Source organism: Nuphar pumila, chromosome 7 (genome assembly GCF_984573655.1).
Source record: "Nuphar pumila chromosome 7, dmNupPumi1.hap1.1, whole genome shotgun sequence".
Taxonomy (NCBI): domain Eukaryota; kingdom Viridiplantae; phylum Streptophyta; class Magnoliopsida; order Nymphaeales; family Nymphaeaceae; genus Nuphar; species Nuphar pumila.
The window spans coordinates 111,872,396-111,899,044 of NC_143255.1; the positions used below are offsets into that span (position 1 = coordinate 111,872,396).

Here is a 26,649-nt window from a genome sequence, read left to right on the forward strand (position 1 = left end):
AGAAGCAAAGGGATAGGAGGCCCACGTGATGCGGGGGGGGGGTGGTCCTTGTGGGCTGGTGCCTCGCAGTCCCACGAACTGGCGATGATGGCTACCCATACACGTGTCTCACCTTCAAAGGCCAGCCCAGCCGACGATTGTACGGACCGGTACACTTGACATTGATGGATTCCTAAGGCGCAGTACGGCGATTACGACGCCAGTTTAAATTATTGCCCACCCAACTACGGACTCCCCGTTTTTCCCAAAAAAAGAAGAGAGAGAGAAACCTCTTTAATCCATCAGTCTTTTCTATCCTTGTTTGCTTTTTAAATTTTTCCTGCAAATGGTTAAAGAATTATTGTAGCTGTTTTAACGAGGCGTGACGAGGATGGCGCGCACAGTTCCTTTTTAAGAGATGTTTCCCATTGCATTTCGACTATTGGTTTGGTTAAAACGGTAAATGACAATCTTAATCATGTCATGACAAATGAAGCAAAAGTTGGAGGTGAAAAAATTCTCCCTCCCCCTCTCTCTTTCTCTGGTTGTTTCCTTCTTTGGTTGTTTCCTTTTCTCTCTGGCTATAAAAAGTCTTGGGTGTTTCTCCCTTTTTGAGATCTATCTATCTAGTCCAATCTCTGCCGATCGCTTGGAGGACACCCCATCTATAAGGAAAGAAGGAAAGATGGTGAGGGGGAAGACCCAGATGAAACGGATCGAGAATGCAACGAGCAGGCAGGTGACCTTTTCCAAGCGCCGGAATGGGCTGCTCAAGAAGGCCTTCGAGCTTTCCGTCCTCTGCGACGCCGAGGTTGCTCTCATCGTCTTCTCCCCTAGAGGCAAGCTCTATGAGTTCTCCAGCACAAGGTACACAAAACTCTCTCTCTCTCTCTTGGTGATAATCAATTGAACAAGCAAGATAAATTTTTGAATGGAACTGGAATGGGTTTTTTGCTCCTTCGTGATTTGGTTGCTTTTGGAAAGATAGATGAAGATCTAGTAAAAGCACAAATTCAAATCTTATGTAGACTTAATTTGTCTCACAAAGATCACTTTTGGCCTCGGTTTTTCTCCTGCCAAGAGTGAAGCAGCGTTACCAACTTCCTCCATCTCTATGTGGTCGTTTCATGTTATCTGACACTTGAAAATTAGTATCTATCTTAGATATGGAACAAATGGTTTCCTTGGATTCTCTATAATTAGCATCATATAAATATATACTTTTAAACGATATAGTACATAATACATATCAATATGAATACATGTCAAGAGGTAGGAATAAGGATGAGAGTGTGCGTCTTTCTTTAGGGTTTTGGTGGTACACTTTCACCAGGTTGGTTTGTCCGGATAGATCCGTTGGGTCACCTTCTTGATTTTCTTTTCAAGAACAAAATAATTAAGAGCAATACTCCAACTTCTTCCCCTATGAAACACACCACTAAGCTGTTCTTTTTGTACGTACCATTTTTGCTGTTCCGTTGTCTTTTGTTATTTCTTGGCCTGTAGGATGTACGACTGTGCTTCACCTGTCTTTTGTAGGGAAAATAGAAAGATAAGACGATCAACAATGCTTGTTAGGATTTCTCAAATAAAATTTCTCACAAAAATAATGCTTGTTAGGAGTATATATGGACTCTTCCAATTAATTCCTTTACAATGAGAATGGTGGCCTTCTTCCTTCCATAATATGGTTTATTACCTCTGCAACCACGTGCTTTACATTCTTACCTTCCGAAACTCATCCCTCTTAAATGCCTGTAGCTTATAACCGTACGGTTTATTGCCTTATTCAAATTTAACTCTTATTCTTGGCCTTCTTTCCCTCATAACATCAAAATTTTCGTCATGATCATCATGAGTTTAAACTTTTTTAGATACCTGTACTAATCGTTATCACGCTTTTGACAGAAGATGAAGCTTTTAAGGCATATTAATCATTAACATGGTGGGATAGTTATACGGGGATTTAGATGAAACAAGGAATGCTAAGAGAAGCATTTGTGATTACATCCAATTCTTGTGTAACAAACGACAAATTACATGGCTTCTTTGACATAGAAAATCTAATCTGGTAGAAACAACAGCAATAATCATGTCATTGCATTGTTAGCAACCTGCACTTCCATTACCTTAAATTGCAATAGTTAGATGCTACCAAAATAAACCATTTCCTCAGAAAGTACGAGCAGCACAAGTACATAGTTTAGTGACTTAACATATAAAGCTACGAAGATGTTGATAGAACTAAACCCCAATAGGACTAGACGATTGATCCTTTGTTCCTTCTTGCTTCAATCTCCTTTTACTACACCATAGATTCCTTTGATCAGAAGGCGTGATATTTCTTGTGATTGAAGATGTACTGTTTCATTTGATGATGCGCTTCATGGTCCACATGTTTATCACATAACAAATAAAAGGTAAAGATTAAAGAGGGGGGTGATTAATGCATTTAATGTCAGAAGGAATTTATCAAAATGTTAGAGACGCGTTGGATGTTTCTTTATTCACTTTCCGAGAAGAATTTGTGTCTTGTTTGTTATTGCCATCATTATTATTTTTAAGCTTCTCTTTTGGTTGTATGAATTTCATTGTTTTTTTTTGGAAGTATGAATGAATGAATTTCATTGTTACAAACCTGTATCTATCAGATTCGAGTAACTCTAATATGTCATTGTATTTGGTGCATCTAAGGCAAAATTAACCTCACTAATAGATTGGCCATTAAAAAAAATTTAGTAAGGGACCAGGTTTCCTGAGAAGTTGCAATCACCATGGTTAAAGATGTATAGTCCTGGTGATTATGGATTTTGTTTTTACTGTCGACCCTACGAAACACTTGTGGCAATCCACGAGGCACAAACTTTTTCTATGTTTATTTGTGGATTGTGCCCCTCACTTTTACCCTCATAAAAACTTCTATAAAAAGAAAATGTTTAGCCTTATAAAACTAATTAAAGTGTTTGAAATCAAGATTGCATGTATATATGTCCAAAAAGTGTAGCCTTAAATACGTTAAACACCAATTTACTTCCGCAAACCATAGTGACAAATCATGCTAGATTTTGAGATTTATGAAAATCTCTTGAAAATATCGTGAGAAATTACCTGAAAGTTAAAAACGGTAATTTCTCATTAGTTTTTCGTCATAAATATCACATTTAAACATGATATTTATGTTTTTATCAGCTATTTATCAGGGAAAAAACTGTGTTTTTTATTTTTACATATATTTTATTTATATTTCCTTATAAAAATATTTTTTATATTTTATATTTATTTTTTATTACCAAGATTTTGCCAAAAAATGAGAGATTTCAAAAAAAATAAATTCAAATTCTTGTGAGTTTTTGCCGTTTTTAACTTTTGTATGCTTCAAAGTTTCAAACTTCCGATTATGTTAGTCAACTTTAGATTTTTATTGTATTTTGTTCGTATATGATAGTGTACCCTTTTATGGAAAAAAATAGTGTACCACATATCCTTATGTGTCTTTTATCGTTGTTGAAATTAATGGCTGGCAAGAAAACAACTTTTTTCTGTGGTACGTACTTTGAGCTGTTTGATAATGCACAACTATTTTGGTACGGCAATGTGCATATGGTTGCTTTCTTACCAAAAATATGCATTAGATTGAGATATTACCACATGCCTTAAAATCATCATGATTATAAGAGTTTTAGGCAACCAGCAAAGCAGTTTGAGCTCCAAAATACTATTTTCAAAAACAAAATCTAGATTACTTTCATTCTACATCTGGATTAATCTTTTTTTTTTAATGCATACAACTGAGTTTATCTCTTCATTTATACTCTTAACAAAGACTGATTAGTAAATATACTTCTTTGCAGAACTTTATCATATATCTCAGTGCAGGACAATAATGATGTTGCCACCGTAATTTTTATGCCAGAAGGAAATAACTTTTGCTCCATGAGGTGGGTGTCCTTGGGAGTTGGGACACATAAACCTGAATGGCCAAGCTATTACGACCCCTTTGTCCTTCAAGTCCCATAAACACATTTTTCTTTCTTAAAAAAGAAAAAATCCCGAACACGTCCTTGATATAATTTATCAACCATCGCTGCAGCTATTTTTTCAGAAAAAAAATAAAATTGTCTTTAAGGACAAAAATTGCTTTTCAAGACTTTTTGTGACGCATTTCATGACATGTTCACATTGGTTTTAGGTTATTCCATGTACCAAAAGCAATCTTAAGTATATTGACACCATATGTCTTCTATTGTAATTAGCCAACAGCTATAAAACAAATTGCACCATGTGTGGGACCTATTAAAACATAATATGCAAACTAATAACATACTTGGTTTTCAATAAAATAAAGGAATTTTCCGGTTTCAATCATCAGAATTTGTAACCCTTTGACCATGGTCTTACCGAATTTTCATTTGTAACTGTTATTTTACGTACTACACATGTTACTTATATCACCGCTATCAAGATGTGTGTTGCCTTCAACAGAAAATCCTGACCAAATTAATGATCTGTGGCTTCTAATCATCTGTTCATGCGTACTCTTTTCCAGTTATGCTTGTAAGGTTTTCATTTTAAATTCTAGCACGTAATAGTTATGCAGTTGTACAATCTAAATGTGCCAGTTCGGAATTCAGCGTACCTTTAATTTTTGTATACTTGATGGGTGCAACTACCTCTTCCTAGACCATTTGTTTCAACATGGTACCATAAATAACGTTTTTTATATAGGTTATAATGTGTTAATTTTCTATATATAGTTAAAGTTTGAGGAAATTAATCTTGAGTAAGTACATCTTATTCAGGATTGTGTTAGTACATAAGATTCAGCTACTTTCCCAATTTCGGCAAATTGATGAACAAGAAAGAAGTAAGTTGAAAGGACCAAGCCACGAAGCAGGTAGCAATGATTATGGAGCAAGAATATTTGGGTTGTGCACGTGTTCTCTTCCTATCTACTTCATTTTGCACAAATTTTTTCTATTCCTCTAAAATTTAGAAAGAGAATCAATAAAGCTTTTCAAGTTTTTTCTTTGGTCTAGAATGGATTCTAAGGAGAAAATGTATCTTGCTTCATGAGATCTTATCACTTATTCTAAGGAGCAAGGTGGATTAGGAGTAAGAGAGGTTGGTAGATGGAACCGGTATCTTTTGTTAAAATGGCTTTGGTGTCTATCATGTGAGAATAAACCTTGGGTGAGGGTTCTAAAAGAAAAATATGCATTGAAAGACTGGCCTTGGGAATGGATGGGAGGGGCTAAATGGCAATGTGGCTCGGATATTTGGAAATATTTCGTGAAGTTACTACCCATCTTCTTACAGTCCATTCGGGTTCAATTGGGAAAAGAAAATAAAACAAGATTTTGGAAGGACATTTGGTGTGTGGAAGGATGCCTTAAAGACGTCTACCCATCTCTATATTGGGTTGCGAAGGGCAAGAAAAAAGTTATTTGCATGTTTTAGAATGAGCAGTTTGGCTGAAATTTTTTGCTTAGGAGAAACCCATCTAACGTAGCTTTTGAGGAATGTAGGAGGCTTATAGGGTTGTTGGAGCTCTATAGACCAAACAATTCTATGATTGACATCACTTGCAATCACTCTAGAGATGGATCCTTTTCCATCTCTTCATGTTACCGAATGCTTGGCTCTCCCAAGGTTTTGTGGTTACCCCCTAAAGCTTTATGGGACTTGGCCTTTCCCATCGGGGGCATCTCTCACGGGGTGGTTTATCCTCCATGACTGCATTCTCACGGATTATGCTCTTAAAAGAAGAAGAGACATTCCCCTCCCAAGTCAATGCTTGCTCTGTGGTAAGAAAGAAGAAAGCTCTAATCACTTATTTTGGAGATGTGATTTTATCATGGAGTGCTTCATTGTAATCTGGAAATGCCTACTTCTCTATGAAAGATTGATGTTAAGCTTAAAGATGTAATTCTTGGCAGCTTTATCAAAATGAATAGTAACAACAAGCTATTTGAGTGGAAGTGTTTTGTTTTGATACTTTGGTGGGCAATCTGGTTGCAAAGGAATGAGCGTCGACACTTGGGTAAATCCATGCCAAGTAAAGTGCTTTCAAAGATGGTAAGAACTACGTCAAAGTATCTCGATCAAATGGCCGAATCTTCAAGACCATTTCATCCTACAGTTTGAATCCCTTTTGTAATCTATGTGGCCTGACATCTGGTTAGTCCTATATAATGTATAGTAATTCTCTGCTGAAATAAAGTATATATTTTTCCTTAAAAAAAAAGAATATTTGGGTTGTGGGTTGTTAACTGATTCCCAATGGGAAGGTACTGATTTGTGTTGTTTTTAAAAGAAAACTAAGATACTTGATGAGTCCCTAATAGAATCTTGGGCCCTTGAAATTGTTTCCGTAAGAAAACTTTTGCAACCATATCTATGTTCTAATATAACAGTAGAAAAAAAGATGACAGGAGAATAAGGGTCATTATCTTTTAGATGAACAATTGGTTAGGATCCTAAATGTATGAATATGTTCTTTGGGAACTAGTATAAGTTTCCTGCGTTGGAATTCGTGCTTTGCACATGCTAAGGAAAACGGAAGAGAGAGGCTACAGCTGCAAAGCATCCCAGCAAGTGATTAGGGCTGGACGGTCTATATTGTTTACTATTCATAGTCTTTACAATGATTAAAATATTTCCTTGATAAAAGCAATGATTAAAATAATTCCTTTAAAAAAAACAACGATTAAAAGATCCTTATGTTAGACAAAATGCACATGAAACCCAGATCTAACTTGAATAACAGAATACCCTTACATACCTCATAATTACAAATACAAGCACAAATATACAATGCATTGGATTCTTGACTATGCATTAGTGAGAACCATAGACCGTTTACCTTTTAACCATCAATGATGATACTTGGATAATGGTTTAGTGAATAATACAACAATTTGATCAGATAATCCAATAAAGGTGGCTGGATCTCCTTGTCTTTTACATTTTCATTTAAAAAGTGATTGTTGTGGGTGTCTTGAATTTTAGACCTCTTCAAACATATTTTGGTGACCGTACAATGAAAATTTTCAATGAGTTTTGTAGTGGTAGTGGAGGTATTGGGGGTGCAGGGAAGAATCCTCGTGGGATGAACCTTTCTAGTTTTGTAATTTTTTCTTTGTACCGACTAGGATTTTATGCCCTTCGTCATATATAGCTGCATCCTTTGAGAGTTGGGTGTGAGAGTTTTTGATGTATTGGGGATCAAGATTTTGAGAGTCTGCATCTCGCCTTTGTATTTACTTATATCTTGCTAGTAGAATTTTGCTCTTCCTTTCGCCCATGGATGTAGGTCCGAGTGTCGAATCACGTAAATCTTGTGTCTTCTCTCTTCTCTATCTTGTAGTTTGCTTTATTTTTTGTTGTGGTTTGCATAACAATGCTGGTCTGACTCCATTTGCTTCATTTTGCCATATTATGCAGCATTAGTAGATATAGCTGCTGCAGTTCTATTACTACAATATAACAAAGATCTATTAATGGTTCAATGCAATGATGAAAATAAATGATAAGTCCACAACATTTCTGCCGTAGCGTCCGTGACTTGATTTCTTCGATAGAGACCTGGTTGCCATTTTCTATCACTTGCTTGATGAAAAACATGGTGTAAGCCTTCATAAACACCATGATTTGTCACTGATATTGCACCTATCAAATCCACATCTGAATACATGACAACAAACAATGCAGATGCCACATTATTTCTCACAGATCACTTATAGATTGTCATCAGTGTCGGTGAATGTGCCTTGCAATATTTTTTGGCAGCATGCATACAACTTTTCTATGGATCATACATAAATCATGAGATTGTTAGAGAAGTGTGGAGCCTGATATAAATTCCTATTTTTTGGAGGGTAGTTTTATAATTTTATCATAGACCCTTTGTTATATTAAACAACGCTAGAAGACTCCTTGTAAAACTTGTAGACTCCTATTTAAAGAAGCCAATTTGATTCTTGTATGATATCTCAATCAATAAAAAAGAAGACTTAGTGCGGTCGTGGACGTAGGCAATTCTTGCAGAACCACATAAAATCTCTGTTCTTCGTGTGACTATTTTTTCCTTTTCCTGTGTTTGTTTCTTAGAAACATCAGTAATTAGAAGGGTCCTTCCCCAACAGAAAGTTAGTTAACTGAATACATTAAGTCTAGGAGCCTAAAGTTTGACACTAGAGGGCCCTAACTAAGCTCCTAAACTGGTAAGAAGAGCATCACCTTTTTGGTTTTGTTCCAATCGAGCATTAAGAGAGAGTTGTCTTAACAAGTTTGTGATAGTTGCCTTCACAAGTTTTTAATGTTTCATGCCAAAACTATTCAGTAACTCCAATAAATACTTATATTGAGTTGCTCAGCTAGGATAGGTTTGTTGGGTCTAGTTGTGCGGAAATTTCAGCTGAGTGTAGGTGCAACTAGGTTTTGAACTCCATACGATGAAATAGAGAGAGGGGGGAGGGGGGGGGGGGGGGGCGGCATTTTTTCAAGCGAATCCGAATACGATTATCGCAAATCCAAGATTCATGGATCCAAAGCCATCTAAAGTTGACATGGACAAATCCTATTGGATAGTTTTCGAATAGACTTTTTTATTGGTTCATGATCCTTTTAGCTTGATTTTAGGGGTTAGATAGGTTTTAGGTGGTTTAAGATTAGGATGTGGATGATTTTTTTTTTGAAAGACAAGCTGGGGATATGCAGACCCTCACCAGTTATTATTCAATGGTACCACTGAGGTTTGAACTTGCATCGTCCCACTACAAGGAGACGTGCACTAACAGCTCCTACCGACCACACAGAGCCCCCATTGGTGATAGTTATGATTTTTTATTTTTAGAAGAAGAGGGATATGATTTTAGGCAAGTTACTCTAAATGACACTCATTTTTTAATCAACAAAAAGTGTTGATGACAAAAAGAAAGTGTCATTAGAAAAAGTGTTGATGACACATCATGAATCAATTAATTGTTGATGAGAAACACATGTGTCATTAAAAATGTTGTAACAACACATCTTGGAAAAGGCTAACTAATGATAATCATTAAAAAGTGTTGGCAACACATGATGTGTTATCAGGAGATGATAGATTGTCACATATATAACTTTTGATTTTGATGTCGGATCGACCAAATTTTTGGCTTTTTAAAAAGCTGAAAGCCTCTAATTTAATTTTTCTTTTGGTAAAAAACCTTAATGGAGGCATTTTGAAGGCCAAAAATAGGATCAAAGTTAACGTTATTTTGGAGTAAGCACAAAACATGAGATCTTTGATAAGTAAAATGCCTTGGTAAAAAATGAGGTGTCTACAAATGCACCTCTTTGTTGATAACAAATAAATACACACGGGCTTTGAAAAGAGTGAAAGATTGGCTTTGACAAAGTATTTTTGAAAAAGTCTTGCAAAAAACAAAGAGATTGACGGCTAATGGTGTGTAAATAGCTCAACATGAGGGTCTCTTTATGATGCCTGTCTATATAAGAAGAGATGTTTCACCAAACGAGGTTGGATCGAAGACTAAGCTAGTACCTTGTTTCACATGAGGACTTTCCCTTGAACTCGGTAATTGTAAGCAGAAAGTCTTTGTCGAGCAAAATCAAACAAAGATGAAACAGATGCCTTGTCGATTGAAATTGCACAAATGACGACCGACAAGGTTGTAAAAGACAGACTTCTTAAAAGACAAAAATAGAGACAAGTTTTTTGAAGCAAAAGCATCGAAGAAGGTAAAGCCATTTTAAAAAAATGATACTTGATTCAAAGATATGCTTTGGAGAGAAAAGGCTTGGGTAAGGATGGTTTATGCGATCATCAAAATGAGATTTGGATTGCTCTATCAATCCGTGGAACATCCTATGGACCTAATATCCATCTACCTATAAGATGATCCTAAGATAGAATTGGGTAGTCTTTTCTAAGGGTTAACAGGGTCCCTGCATGAAAATATCTTAGAAAAATGCAATGCATGGAATGCACATGAATGCATGAAATGACTATTGAAGAGGCTCCTTTGGAGGAAGGAATCATCTCAAAGAGTCAATTGTTGATGACAAACAATATATGTCATTAGCAAACTGTTAACAACAATCAATGTGTCGTTAGCAAATTGCTGACAACAATCCCAGTCTTGGAGTTCTAGTAGGACTCTGCTTCCTCTGCCAACTATTGATGACATATTATAATGAAATGGTGGCCTTCCACACATGCACTTGAATCCACCACAAGAATGTCTAAAAAGACACTTCAAGTAAAACCCATAAAAGGGTATAAAAGGAAAACTCAACAATGAAATAAAAATATCTTTATTAATAACAAGAATGCTTAAGAAGCATTTGGTCACATTACATAGAAGGGGTTCACCCCTATTTATACAAAGAAGAACAAGTTGGAGCTCTCCCAAGAAAGAGTCATTGGATGCTAGTCCAACGACTATATCTCAGTCAAGTTCCAACTGTAACTTAACTGAAAAAGGGTATCCAATTCCTATTGAACTAGATACAAAAATATAAAATAAAAAAAGGTAAGAATAAAAAAATAAAAATATAATAATAATAATATTATTATATATATTTATATGTTACAATTTATATTTTAACACTCTCCCTCAAACTTACAGTACAATGAGCGAAAGTTTGTCTAAGAGAAAGTGAAATCTGGGATCAACGAGAGGCTTAATAAAGAAATCTGCTAATTGGTATTTTGATGTAACATATGATAGATCAATGGTTCCATGTAGATATTTTTCTCTGACATAGTGCCAGTCCATTTCAATATGCTTGGTGCGTTCATGAAATGTTTGGTTGCATCGCGCTCTTATTGTCACAGCACATACGCAAAGCTTGTGTTGCTTTAACTCCCATGTCGATGAGCAGGCTTCTGAGCCAAACTACTTCCATGGTCGTGGTTGTCATGGCTCGGTATTCAGCTTCTGTGGATAAGAGAGAGACCTTCTGTTGTTTTTTGTATCTCCATGAAATTAATGATTCACCTAGAAAAACACAAAAACCAGTAGTTGAGTGTCTGTTATTGGGATCACCTCCCCAATCAGCATCAATATATGCAATTATATCTAATGAGGTAGAAAACAAGAAAAGTCCTTGTGAAGGAGAGGACTTAATATATCTAACAATATGCAGAACGGCTCCCATGTGGACTGTGGAAGGAGCATATTGAAATTGATTAGTTGTGTGTACAGCGTGTGCTATGTCTGGTTTGATAATGGAAAGATAAGAAAGTACTCCGATAAGCTGTCTGTAAGGAGGAGGATCTTCGAGTGGTTCTCTATCATAAATTCTCATCTTAGCATTGACAACTTCTGGAGTGTCTATTTTCTTATCATATGTAGTTCCAGACCTGAAAACAATGTCAAAAGCAAACTTAGATTGAGATATCAAATACCCTTGAGGGAAATAAGCAACTTTAATTCCTAAAAAATATCTTAATAAACCTAAATCGGTTATTTCAAAATGAGTTTTAAGAAGTTTTTTAATGTTTTTAACTCCCTGTTTATCGCCTCCGATGATGATCATGTCCTTCACATAGAGAATAAATACTATAATCCCTGCATCAGAACTCTTAATAAATAAAACAGTGTCAGTCAAACAGAATTGAAAACCAATATTAAGCATAACCTGATTAAACCTGTCATACCAAACTTCCGGTGCTTGTTTAAGACTATAAAGAGCCTTTTCTAAACGAAGAACTTTACCATTGGGAATACTAATACCAGGTGGAGCTTCCATGTACACTTCTTCAACTAATTTACCATTTAAAAATGCATTTTTGACATCCATCTAAAATATGAGCTATTTTCTAATAGAAGCTAAGGCAATTAATGTTCTAACAATGGTCATGTGAGCAACTCGGGCAAAGGTTTTTTCATAATCGATGTCGTATTCTTGGGCATAGCCTTTGACTACTAATCAGGCTTTATATCTTTCAAGAGTTCCATCACTTTTGGTTTTAACTTTGTAAACCCATCGACACCCTATAGGTTTCTTACCTAGAGAAAGATCTTGAATAGTCCAAGTAGAAGCCTTTTCAAGTGCATCTAACTCAGTTCTCATGGCTTCTACTCATTCTACATGGTTTTTGGCTTGAGAGTATGATGATGGTTCCTCATATGAGTGTATTAATGTAATAACTACCTTATAGGTGAGTAAGAAAGATTCGTATGACACAAATTTTCTAGGTCTCGAGACTTGGGATGACCTTCTGGTCAGAATATTTTTCGAGTGTACATGGAAGATTTGACTCACTTCGTCTTGAATATTGTAATCTAACATCCTTATGGATTTGCTCTTCATTGTCATCATTGTGTTCAACATCAATAGTACTTTGATCACTGTCAAAGTCATATTCAAGATTAGGTTTTGATGTTAGATCTATCAGAATGGAGTATTTCGTGACTTAGGTTTTTCAAAATCAAAGAAACTTTTCTTTTCTAGAAAATAGACATTTCTTGATACATATAATTTATCATTTTGAAAGTCAAAACACCTATAGCCTTTTTGATTATCAGAATATCCTAAAAAGGCACAGGGAATCACATGGGGTGAGAGTTTATCATTTTTATCACTGAAAGCAAAGCACTTGCATCCAAATACTCTCAATCTAAAGTAGTCTTGGAAAATATTCACAAGTTTTTCAATAGGAGTTATATTTTTCAAAGAAGAAGATGGCATTCGATTAATTAGATAGGGTAGCAGTTAAGGGCAGCTTCTGCCCAAAAATCCTTTAGAACTTGATTTGCTATTAATAATGTCCTAGTTGTTTCCATAATGTGTCGATGTTTACGTTCAACTAGTCCATTTTGTTGTGGTGTATATGGACACGACCTTTGGTGTGTAACGCCATTTAAATTAAGATAATCCTTGAATTTTTTGGTCATAAATTCTCCCCTGAATCCGTGCGAAAAATAGAAATATAATTTTGAAACTTGTTTTTAACCATGTTATGAAATGTTTGAAAGTATGAAAAGACTTCAGATTTATGTTTAAGAAAATAAATCCAAGTATGTCTAAAAAAATGACCGACAAAGATGACATAATATGCAAATCCTTCTTTTGAAGTAATCAGTTGTGATCATTGCAATTTTTTTTACCTTTTTGCAAGTCCACTGACCTTTTGAAAAGAAGATTTTGAAAACTCGCCTCCGTTTTTTGAAAAATGTGGGAAAAATTGGGAGATGGGATCTGCCCGTCGGTACGAGGTTCAACCGTTCCTGACGCCTTTACCAGGGATAATCAAACCAAGGATTGAACTGTATGCCTTGCTTTGTTTAAAATGTCTAAATAATTATTCTAAGTCCTAAAATGCAGAAAGGAAATCAATGATTTTGAGAAAATTTTCAAGGAAAACCCTGATACATGCTTAGAATGGCTCTGAGATTGCTCTGAAATTGTTTTGAGATTTATTTTGAATTTTCTTGGAGATGATTTTGGAAATTGTTTTTGAAGTTATTTTGAAAAGAGATACTTTGAAAAATCGCAATGCCTGCATGGAATCACTTTGAAAATGCTTTGAAAAAGGAGATATCTTGAGGAAATCGATTTTTGAAAAGGGAAAATCTACATGATTTTGAGAAAATCGACTTTGAAGAAGGAAAATCCAGGTGATTGAAGTTGAAATTAAAATTGAAATTGAAATTGTTTTGAATTTAGAATTGCTTTGAAATTATCTTGAAATTGAAATTGTGTTGAGATTGAAACTGCTTTGAAATAATCTTGAATTTGAAAATACTTTGAAATTATCTTGAAATTGAAAATGCTTTGAAATTGAAATTGAAATTGAAATTGCTTTGAAATTGAAGTTTTTTGGAAAATTCAAAATTTGAAAATACTTTCGGGATATTTTTGAGAAAAACAATTTTTTTAAGAAGGAAAAATCCATATGATTTCGAGAAAATTGATTTTGAAGAATATCTTTTTATTTTTGAAAAGTTTGAGAAAGAAAAACTTTGTAAATTTCCTTTTTTTTGAAATTTGTTTTTTGTGCCTTTATAAAATTTATTAAAGATGGATTTGCCACGTAGCTACAAATATGTTTAAATATATCTTATTAAATTTGAAATATCTTGAAAAACCTTTTGAAACATGTGATGATTTTTTGAAAATAGCCCAAGAGTGTGGGCTTTTTGTGATTAAAAGAAATTGATAAATTTGAATTTTATTTGTATTCTGACTATGGCCATAAATACGAATTTCATTAAGTTTATCAACTTCTTAGAAGAAGGTGCACGAGCTATTCGTGTTCACCATAAGTGAGATTAAAAAATGTATATGACAAACCATAGCAGTTAATATTGAAAAATAAACTATATGCAAATGCAATCTATCTAGTGGAGAAAGAGAAATTTTCATTATTTTTTATATTTAATTACAATTTACATCGAATAATTGAATAATGGAATATGAAAAATAAAAGAGAAAATAAAGAAACTCAACATCTTGAGCTTTTCCTGCAAAATTAACAAACATGTTAGTGGAAAATGTAGGTTTTTCTGGATTTAGCCAACAATATCTTGAAATTGAAGGATATTTTCCTAAAATAAACTTTTTCCATGCTTTTCATAAAATTAAAATCATAAATGAAATAAAGGATGAATACATGATTTGATAAACCATCAAAATAGTTCTATTTTGGAAAACAAATTTCGAAATTAGGGGCAAAAGACCAAACTACCCCTAAAATTAAGACTATGGCCTTAAAATTAAGGTTTTCTGAAAACAATTTTAAAATATGTGTCATATAGAAGCTCAAAAGTTTGTGAAATAGATAGGAGAGCTTGTTAATGTGATCAAAACATTATCAAAAATTGTAAATCATGAAAATATTATTCGAAATTACAAAATTAAATGAGAAAATGCCTAATTTGCCCCTGTTTTAGCAAAATTATGACTTTTTTAGAAAACCAGTTTTGAAAAATTAATTAAATGAAGTTGCAAATGATATGCTAAAATGCTCAAAATTGATATACTTACTCCTAACAACCTTCAGAACAATCTAGAATTGAAAAATTTGCTAAAAACATTGAGGAAAAACCCAAATTAGGGTATTCTATCAGACTTTGAAAATTTTGAAACAGGCATTTGCAGAAATGACATTCTGCAAAAAACCCTATCATGTTTTTTCAGGTGAAAGGAGGCCTAAACAAACTCAATTCAAGCCCAAATTGAATCCATGGTTTTAAGACAAATCAGAGAAATATCTCATTTTTACAAAATTTAAAAATCATTTCTGAATCTTGAGATATTAATGAAACATTGGAAAATTAAATTTTAGAAGTAGGAGATTGAATTTATTAGACAAGTTTCTGTAATTTGGGTGTTTCAGAGGCTAAACCGACTCAATTTCTCCTAAATTTGTGAGAGAAGTAACTTGAAAAGATCTTAAAACTACTCTAGTTTACAAAAATCAAAAAGTTATTGTGGTTTGGGCGTAGTGACTTTGCAAGGTCCTTGTTCTGTCTCAGGAAATAAACTTATTATGAAATATAATGTTATGTAATCAGTCATGTTTTTCAACTTAAATGAAATAGCAAATGATCATAGAAATTTCTAACAATTGACATGGATAAACTAGACACGTAAAGATAGAAAACCTGTTTTACAGATCTCAAAAACCATTTTTGGTTAGGGAGATCTGATCCAAATAAGATGGCCCAAGATCTGAGCAATGCCAGATGATGCAAAAAGATAGGGTTTTGATATTTAATCAAAATAAAATATCAATTAACTATAGAAATGCGCCAAATTTATTAGGGATGAACTAGACATGTAAAGAAAGAAAACTCTTTTACAGTTCTTAAAAACCATCTTTGGTTAAGGAGATCTGATCTGGACAAGATGGCCCAAGATCTGAGCAACGCCAGATGATGTAATCTGACAGGGTTTCGGTATTTAATCAAAATGTAATATAGAATGGCCATAGAAATTTCTGAAAATTGGCATAAATAAATTAGATTCAACCACAGAGACACAATTTTTTACAGATTGGAGAGATCATCTCCGGTTAGGGATAAATCACTCCGGCAAGTTGGGTCTGATTCTGCTAAAATCCTGACTCTTGATTTTTAAAGTGGGTCATCAGATCCCCAAAAATCATGAAAATTTCACATATTCATTGATACACAACCATGAATCTTCCATAAAAAAATCAGATTGAAATGACAAACATAAACCCTCAAAATGACAAGGCTAATATGAGGCTAGAATCAAAATACATGAAGATTTGTAAAAGAGCATGAAAACATTTAATCTAATCATGCATAATATGAAAATAGAAGCATAGATGCAATATTTTTTTGATTTTGCAAGAAGAAAAACAATAATCTAAGACCAAAACACATATACTAAAGAATTAACAAAAAAAAAATCAAAACAACAAAAGGCATGGAGCAATTGTTATAGTCGATTGAAGAGGAACTCAATTTTATGAAAAAACCGATTTCCATTTTCATGGTGGCTGTAATAAAGTGAAAATACATCAATATAAGGATAGAAATCAATGAAATAAACTAAAATGAGAGAGAGGAGAGGAGAGGAGATTATCTGTCGTGGAGAAGGCTTTGCTGCAATCCAAATGAACGAGGAGAGGCTTCTACTAGAGGAAGAAGAAGGAAAGATGGAAGAGAGAGAGAGAGAGCAAAATACTAAAAGGGGAATGAGAGAGAGGGGCTGAATGAGATGCCTTGAAGTTGGCACCCCGCTAGGACTATTTATAGGCTAGAGTGAGAATTAGGGTTGGGATTTTTTAGAAAATCCCAACCCTACCCTTGAGGAAAGGACAAAAAGAGGGGCGATTTTGAGATTTTTCCCTCTTTTTCAATTAACCTAATTAAGGTTTATTTTGATTTTCCTAATTTCAATCTAATAAGAACCCTAATTAAAACTTCTAATGTGGCGCCACCTAGGTGGGCCTCATATTGGTTTTTAAAAGTAACTAAAAAGGTTTTTAAAACGAGGTTTTAAAACAAAGTTTAAAGCAAAGGAATAAAAGATGAAAAATAAAGTTTTAAAACAAGACTAATGTGAAAGGGATGATTCAAGAGTGTCACCACTTAGGTGGGTATTTTGGATCAATTTGGATCTAAGATCCATTTTCAAAATAGAAGCTTGATGAAATCCAAATCAGAAATCCGATCCAGATCCAGATCTGATATATTGAAAAAGATATTTTTCTGAAAAACATTTCAAAATATCTGATGTAAAGTACTGGGTTTTGGGTTTAAAAGATCTATTTTGAACACAAGTTTGAAATCAGAAGACAGTTTGAATTCAAATATGGATCCAAAGTTTGAAAATGACAAACAGATCTGGATCTCGGATCATGAGTCAGAATCCATGTTTCAAAATAATGAAGAAATCCTAGATTGAGGATGAAAACACTTAAAATGGATCCCGGATGATGAAAAGAGTAAACTGCATCCCACATATGAAGATAGAATTGTAAATTGGGTCTGGATCAAGATGAAAATAGATTCTGAATCCTAGAAATTGAGGAATGGATCTGGAAATGATTGATTGGATCCTAGATATCTAATGAGATAATCCAGGTTCAAAAAGTAAATTGGACTCTAGATATAGATAATAAAATGAATTGGATAAAAGGTCCAGGTCCAGAATAAAAAAATGAATATTGGACATCATTTGGGGTCTAAAATTGAAGTGGATCCAGGATCCATTTTGAAATTTGTGCTTTAGAATGAAATCCAAATTGAAGTTTTAAATTGGATCAAGATTGTTTTTAAAAAACAACTTTTCAAAACATTGATTTTGAATTTGAAATGGAAGAGTTGATTTTGAAATTGAATAAAAATTGGATTTTGATTTTGGATCAAAATTGGATTTTAAAATTGGACCTGGATCCGAAGTTTTGAATAAAATTGGATTTGGATCTCGAATGATAGGTAAAATGATAGGGCGACTCCCGAATGATGGTCGGGCCCCGGATATAGACACTAGAATGGGTTGATTAAAAATTGCGGGCCCAGGATTAGAAATTGGGTTTTGGGTATTCGATCCAGCATTGGATCGAGCCCAAAATGAAATTGGATCTCAGATATAGATAAAATATCAGATAAAATAATTGATCAGAGTCTAGATTGAGAATTGTCCCAGCTTGAAAATTGATAGAAAAAGGACCAAATTTTATATATATATATATATATATATATATATATATATATATATATATATATATATTGTTTTGCCCTGCAGGGTGTAGAGTGTCACTGGACTGGACTGGTTTAATCTGGATATAACTGAATTAAAGGTTAGTTTTACTAAGGTAAACTAAATTTGGAGCTAAAAACACTAGCTGGGCTGATTGTGGTTAGCTCAAATATTGGCTGAAATGAGCTAAAAATGAGCTGAAATGAAGGTCCAAGAATGTGAGAAGTGACTTTGAACTGGAACTGGACCATTCGAACTCTTGATGAGCTCAAATTAGACACATGAGAATAAGATCTACTGAAATTTGACTGACTTGGTGACAATTGACTAGAATTTGTGCTAGAAATGAGCTCATTTTATAAAAAATAAACTAAATTTAGCCAGAATGAATTGACACTGCTCATCGTAAGCTCAGAAGAGCTAGAAATGATTGACATTCTAATTCTTCTGAACTTACGATGAGCTGGGTTGGGTCTAACTGATAAAAGGTCTAGGGGTGACCTAAGGGTAAAATGATAATTTTATTGACAAAATCGGGGTAAAATGGTTTCTAAACTGGAGTAGACCTAGGGGTGAGACTCCTATATTGTACTGCGGGGGGTTGGCATATGTGAAAGAAGGGTGTTTGGAATGAACCTGGAAAATTTGGGGTGTTTATATTGGTGCAGGACCCCAAACATCCGAATGTACAAGTTAAAGTGGTCGAGAAGAAATAAAAGTTCTATCATGAAATGGTAACTTTTTTATTTTGGCAAGAATACAATCTTTACAAGTAAAATTCTCAGAATTACAAAATTTTCCTAGACTTGAAAAATGTTGGATCTTTGTTATATGAGGATGACCAAGTCTTTTGTGCCATAAATCCAACTCTATTTTCTGAATATTATAACAAAAAGCATTCTTAGGCAATCCCAAAAAATCCATGTAATAGAGTTCTCCTTCTCTATGGTCTTCCCCAATCAACTTGCCTGACTGGCGATCCTGTATCCAACAACCATGAGAAGAAAGTGAGACATTACATCCATAATTAGATATTTAAGAAACAGATAAAAGATTTAAATTTAGCTTAGGAATAAATCTGACTTCTAGAATAAAAAATTTCTTAGTTTTATAGACTCTTTCAAAATTTTCTATTCCTTTTATTTCAAGAGTGGTTCCATCAGCTGTAAAAACTTTTGACACACTTGATTTATTTTAAAAATATTCGGATGGACTACTGTCATTTGGGGTCATACAAAAAGAAGCCACCAGAGTTGAGAAGCCAAAGAAAGTTACCTGGATCCGTGAAGGATGAAACCACTGCTCCAGTTGAGGCTTCTTATGAGAAAGAAGCTCCTTTGATAAGAGGTTGGAGAATCTTTATTAATTGAGCCATAGAAACTGGTGCATTTTGATCTTTGAGTTCTGATCCAGTAGTCGCAACTCTCTTTTCTGTGAGCTCTTTTAGTTGAGGACACTGAGGCCTATAGTGCCCTAGTTCATGACAATGGTGTCCAATAATTTTTTTTCTGTCATAATTATCATTCTGTCTGTTGAAATGAGGAGGCTTTGTAAGAGCGTACATGGTCACCTGGTCTAGACACAACTAGAACATAATCATCTTCGGTTTTTGGAGTATTCTTTCTAATTCTGTTTTCCTCCATAGTTAGTTCCTCTATAGTATCAATGATAGAAGGAACTTTTCCTCGATGAAGAAGAGTCGATTTAGTCGACTTGAATTCCGATCTTAAACCGTTTATAAATTGATAAAAATGCTCTATATCAAGTTGTTTTTGACGAAGCTCAATGTCTTCAGGACAATGCCATTTCGGCTCTGAAAGAGCCAATTCTTTTCAAAGTTCAGATAACTCATTGTAATATTCTCGAATGGTTCTATCTTTTTTAGTCATTGTCTGAACTTTGTCTTGTAAATTGCATACATGTGCAATATCTTTAAGAGAATATATATTTTTGAGGTATTCCCAAGCCTTATCTGCATGCTCAAACTTAGCAAGAGTAAAGCATTTATTAATGTCTACGCTATTAATTAGTCATGACATAATTTTTGCATGCCCTATCCTCCACTCTCATAAGTTTCTAAAGCCTGACTCTTAGAGGAGCTTCTTTATCACCCTCTTTTTTAGTGAGAGATAGTTTAGGTTCCGAATCAGAACCATCCACTATACCCCATAACCGTTTTCCCCAAATGTGGTGCTTCATAATCGAAACCCACATTACATAATTTGTATCATTTAGCTTCATATCTTATCATTATCATCCATCTTTTGTAGAAAGAGAGAAGAATAGATAAGAGGCAAAGAGAGTGGTGGATAATACAAACTTTTGTAGCAAACGTTTCTTCAATAGCCTCTTTCTTCAAACGAACCTTCTTGAGCCAAGAACACCTTTTGCAAGTGAGGAATGGAAAATGAGGCAGAAGCTTTTTATGATCTAAGATCTCCACGACTCTGATACCATCTAATAAAATGGTGGCTTCCACACAATCACTTGAATCCACCACAAGAATGCCTAAAAAGACACTTCAAGTAAAACCCATAAAAGGGTATAAAAGGAAAACTCAACAATGAAATAAAAATATCTTTATTAATAACAAGAATGCTTAAGAAGCATTTGTTCACATTACATGGAAGGGGTTCACCCCTATTTATACAAAGAAGAATAAGTGGGGAGGGCTCATTTGGAGCTCTCCCAAGAAGGAGTCGTTGGACTCTAGTCCAACGACTCTTATTATAGCCGATGAACTAGAGTCCAACGGCCATATCTCAGTCAAGTTCCAACTGGAACTTGACTGAAAAAGGGTATCTAATTTCTATTGAACTAGATACAAAAATATAAAAGAAAAGAAAAGGTAATAATAAATAAATAAATAAAATAATAATAATAATATAATAATAATAATAATATATATTTATATGTTATAATTTACATTTTAACACACATGATGTGTCATTAGCACATTTTGTGGGATTTTAAAAGCTAAGATCTATTGGGGTGAGGATGGATGGGTTATCTAAGGGTTGCATCATGCAAGCATTTAAAAACAAGACCCGGAGCCTCCTAGAGGCGCTCACAACATTTTGTGTGCGGAAGTAGAGTGTTATGGTAGACTTGAGTGAAATGAATGTATAACTATATACTTGAATTGCATGTGAGTGTAAGAGTATGCGCGAATGACCTGTGCGCATAAATACAAGTACATATGATTATATGTTTGGAATTTTTGTGTGTATGATAGTGTACACATAAAGGATACAAATACATTTTATTGTTATTCACGCATAATGATATGTGTGTCTTGTATTTTCCCACATCATCTCAGGATAAGTATAATGTAGATCTTATGTAATTATATCATAACCGTTGAGTGTTTGTATTGTTTGCATAAGTGAGACTTAGTAAGAGACTGTAAAATTCTGTTGAGACATGATGTGTCTCATAGTCTCTACTATACATTTTTCAGATCCACGTATGTAGATGGATGGGTGTCACTGGTCATAAGGACTTCTAGGTTTTGGGATGGGCTGGACTGGACTCTTCTGTTATTTTGTCTTTTTGGATTGTAAACTTTGAATTTCATTTATGAAATTATTTTTGTTATATTTAAATTACAATGATTTGAATGGTTTAATTCTAAACCTGCGACGCGTACGAGAGTTTGGGAGTAGTTTCAAAAAGTCTTTCGCTGTGTAAAAAAAATCTCTTAGGTTTGAAAGTCGAGGGCGTTACACTATCGAAGGGGTTCAAACTTGACCTTTGGTGGCTTAGGGAAGAAGGTTTTGATGGCCCATTGAAGGGATCCACAGGTCCGCATTGTAGTTTGGCTGCGATTCGTATTGCCAAAAGGCTCGTGTATGAGAGGAGTAAAATAATTGCTTGGTCGAGGGAGTAAGGATGGGTTAAATTTGATCTTGTTTCTTCTTGGGTGGACGAACTGGACTATCCACCAAATTAATTTGGCATCGAAAATCAAAGAATGATGTCTACTTGAAAAGATTGGATGGAAGCAAATAAGCATGGTTCAATGGCTTCAACACAAGGATGCAAACACCACCTACTTCCATTCTTATGCTTCATTGAGAAGCAAACTCAATTTCATCTCGGCCAGTTCTATTACCGGATCATGAGTGGAGGGGGATGCCATTCTTCATAAGGTAACTTCATTCTTAAAAGAACATTTTTGTGTTACAATGGTTTCCTCTCATTGTTTGGTGAGACTTTCGGCTTCCTGTCTTTCCGGTGGAGGATGTTGGCTCCCTTGAAAGGCCTTTCTCAAGGGAGGAGATTAAAAAGGTTGGTTGCGCCTTACCCTTGCAAAGCTCCTGGTTTAGATGGCTTCCCCATTAAGTTTTTTGTACTATTTGAGAGGCATGTGAGGAGGATTTCCTTCAGATGATGGCACAATTCTATAATAATGCGAAGCTTCCCAGGGAGCTTTGCAAAACCTTAACGGTTCTCATTCCTAAAGAAGGGGATGTTGATGATATTGGCCAACGAAGACCAATATCCTTACTTGGATGTGTATATAAGGTTATTTCAAAAGTCTTAGTTGAAGGGTTGACAGAGATCATTCATAAAGTTGTTTCCCCTATGCAATGCACCTTTAATTTAAGATGGCAAATTCATGAAGGTGTGGTGTTGGCCCATGAAGCCTTATGTCATATTAATCAAACAAAAAAGCCTGCCTTTGTTTTCAAGGTCGATATATTAAAGGCCTTTGATTCGGTCAATTAAAAGTACCTTCTGTCATGCTTGAGAAAAATTGGGTTTGGTGAAGATGGATTTCTTGAGCTAAATGTATTATTTCTTAAGGTCGCACTCGAGTGGATTCAGCTCATGTGTCTTCTTGCTCCCATGGAGTTGAACAATGCACCTGACAAGCTATGGTGGAAGGCGCCTAGAAGTCCTGAGCTTACATTGGCTCATGCATATGATTTTGTCTCTGACCCAATAGTACAGTGGCTTCCAAAGCATGCCTTGTGGAGTGGTGGTCTTCCGATATGAGTTTCTTTTATAAGGTGGTTGGTACTCTTTGACAAGATTCTCACGGATGCCAACTTGAAGACGAAAGGTTTTTATCTACCAAGTTGACGTTCTTTTTGCCAGGCTGGGGAGGAGAATACTTCCCACCTGTTTTGGGGTTGTCCCTCGGTTCAATTTCTAGTTAATAGTGCCTAGGGGAATAAGGGCCTACCTTGGGGGCCTAACCTTAACTTGAGATGCCTAGTTGCAGTGCATGAGATTATGGTCATGGGTTGGAAATGGGTTTTTCTGTGCAGATGTTGGGTTCTGATTACATGGAAGTGCGTGTGGTTGGACAGGAATCACAGATTTTTTGGGAGATCTCATGTCTCTCTACACGGTTTGTTTCTGTCCATCAAGTATATGATGCTGGAACGAATTCAGCTCAAGTGGTATGGCTCATCTTTGCATTGGATTGGCTAAGGCCGCATTGATCGTGTTGGACGGCTATCTGAGAATGCTCAATGAGCTCATTGCTGGACTGATTGTATTTTCCTGCATTCCTTTTTCTTTGTAACAGGATTTTGTTGACTTCTCGTCACCTGTCCTACTACCCTTATAGTGTTCTTAATAAGTTATACTTTTATCTAAAAAAAAAAGACATTCAAACGTCTAACCAACTTAGCTTCTGACTTTAGAATAGCCTTTAAGTTGTTTAGGGATCACTCAACTGTGTTTCAGGTTTTTCTGAGGTGATTGCACAACTTGCCACGTGCTACTTTCCTTTCCTAACGAAAACTTTCTATCAACCAAAAGAAAAAACAAACAAAAACAAAAGTAAAGAACATGTGAGCAACTGATTTTTATCGTAGATATATTCTAACTGATCTGCAATATTCATATCTATCTATTTAAAAATTTAGAAGACATATATACTATAAACGTTTTTCTGCAAATGTAACTTGGCGTTTTTACATGAAAGGATAATAAGAAACTTAGAACTCGCTAAAACGCTATATTTGTTGCATGAATAACATAGGGATAACGAGACCTCGTGGTCATAGAGGTGTTTAATTATGCTGATGTATTTTTAATATGAATGTAAACATTTTTTATATTAGTGTAAACCTTTGATTGGTTTGTTATGATTTGGAGATATACTAACCGTAACATGAGATTTCACATGACAAATGTAAGTGTTGAATAAGTACAGAATTTGTAGAATTTCCACAAGGAAAATTTTCTAACAAAAATTTTTGTCCACTTTTTGTTAGAAGATAAGTCATACAAAAACTAAGGAATGCTAAGGAACCATAAATGCTTACCATCCTATCTAGTTGTTACGATGAATTTAGAAATAGGCAAGTCTCTTATGGGGTGAGCTCATATTGACAATGAGATCTAGTAGGAGATGATTGAATGATGTGTATATACTAAGTTTTGGCAAGTCTCTTATGGGGTGAGCTCATATTGACAATGAGATCTAGTAGGAGATGATTGAATGATGTGTATGTACTAAGTTTTTGTGTCCAAAACAAAAATTAAAAACTCATTGAAATAAGTTAATGCACCAATAAATGGTAATTAAAGGTGTCACTAATCTAGATTTCAGATTGGAATCATCACACATCAATGTCATGTTAACGTGCATAAGAGTAGAACTGAAGGGCAAAATTCGATTAAAATGTCATGACAATTTTGAGTGGATCGGGCCTTGTAGGATTGAGTGCGGACATTGCTGAATCTGGTTATGGCTTAGTGGTGGAGTTCCTCGTTGAGGCTGGTGATACCACATCATCGACATTGTTCAATTTTAATTCGTCTTGCTTTTGAGATTAATAAATTTTTGTTGAAAAATGTAATAGGTCAGAATACTAAAAATAACCTATAAACTTTATAAAATTCAAATACTATAAAAAATATTATCAATCGAGTATGACATATTCACATATGATTGCAATTAAGTGTATAATTCATTATTTTGTTTTATTGAGAAACAATCATATATCTCTTTTATTTTTGTTTATTTTAAATATTCATAGTAACGAGAGAAGTTATATAGTTTTATACATGATCCGTATGACATGTCAATTTAAATAATGCAAATGAAATCTCTATGACCAAATTAATGTTCTAAATTATTATATAAGATTATAAATAATCAATTTACATATCTAAGCAAATTTAAATGAATCTAATTACAAATAATTTATACTTACAATGAGAAAAAAACATGTAGTTATAATTAACATTCATCAACATGATTTTAGTTAAGATCAGAAATAAGATCAAGCTTATTTAAATAAGCAACCAAATCTGCTAAAATATAAACTGTTTGATTTTCATGCAATTTTAGACACGAAAGATGAGAAATTTGCTTTTAGATTAAAAAGATAAAATTTAGATAATTGAATAAGCTTTTTAACACATAAAATATCATTGAATTTTGATATATGGCTGCAAAGTGATGGCTTCCCCAAGTTACGTCAAGTGATATTTGATTCCAGGTTACGATCCACTTAAATATATATATAGGATCCAAGCACGATTTTGAAAACATAATATACATAAATTAATAATAACATCAAGAAAGAGAAAAAGAAAAAGTGTATATTTCACTAGCAAAAACTTCCAAATCTATGTTGTTTGAAAAAGAAAGAAAAATAAGGTACGAGGCTAAATCAACTTACTTTAACTTGAAGTACCATAAAAAGAAAACCGGGCTCAAGTTTTTGTTTCCACCCTACGTTTAGATACACATCGAATGGGGCGGACCTAGACCTGCCTCTTAGCTACATGACGCAAGGCTATCTCTCCATTGCTCATTCCTAGGATGAGACCTTTAATTATAGAGTAGGAAACTCTGGTCTCTCAGTAAGAAAAGGAGTCCCTATTGGTGCCAACCTTCAACTACCCATCCTTTATTGGGTAACATTTTTAATTAAAATAACTCTAAAATTGTAGATATTTTAGAAATACAAAAACAAAATTTAACACTAATTATAAACATGTCTCAAAAAGAAGATTTAAAAAAAGCTTGTTTGACAATTTGCCAAAACTTTCACTCAATATATGCATATTTACTAGTATGCTAACTATGCCCACATTTAAAGATGTACTAGAAGTATGACCTTAATATAATGCACTCATACTAGCTATTGTTACGAGCATCAAAAAAGTTTTACTCGCCTCATATATAGACATACGATACCAATATAGGATACACTAATTATCTAAGACTAAAGTTCACATAGCCAATCTTATCTCAAAAGCTATTAACGAGTATGGTTATCAATCATTCTCTCAATAGGGCTACCTACTCCCACACATATTAAATTACCTAATTGACAAATATACAATGTCGAGTCCACTTCAAGCATGTATGCCACATTCTCTACAATCTTTGCTGGGTCTTCAGTTGATTTTCTCATACTGGCGCTATGAGTATGTATATATCTTGATGGCCTCATCTTCAAGAGACCTTACTATAAAAAAAAAAAAAGATACATTACGTCACCCCAA

General features: G+C 34.4%; 1 protein-coding gene across 3 annotated transcripts in view; it reads left to right on the top strand.

Moving 5' to 3' along the window:
- Positions 1 to 575: 575 nt before the first annotated feature.
- Positions 576 to 26,649, top strand: part of LOC149832952 (MADS-box protein SOC1-like) — a 38,155-nt gene continuing 12,081 nt past the window's right edge. For 2 of the 3 annotated variants that reach the window (XM_090014796.1, XM_090014797.1), the window contains exon 1: positions 577 to 846. In XM_090014796.1, coding sequence (XP_089870922.1) covers positions 665 to 846 — 182 coding nt within the window. In that variant the 5' untranslated portion in view covers positions 577 to 664. Of the gene's footprint in view, positions 847 to 26,649 lie in introns of all 3 variants that reach the window. The other variant, XM_090014798.1, reaches the window with a different exon arrangement.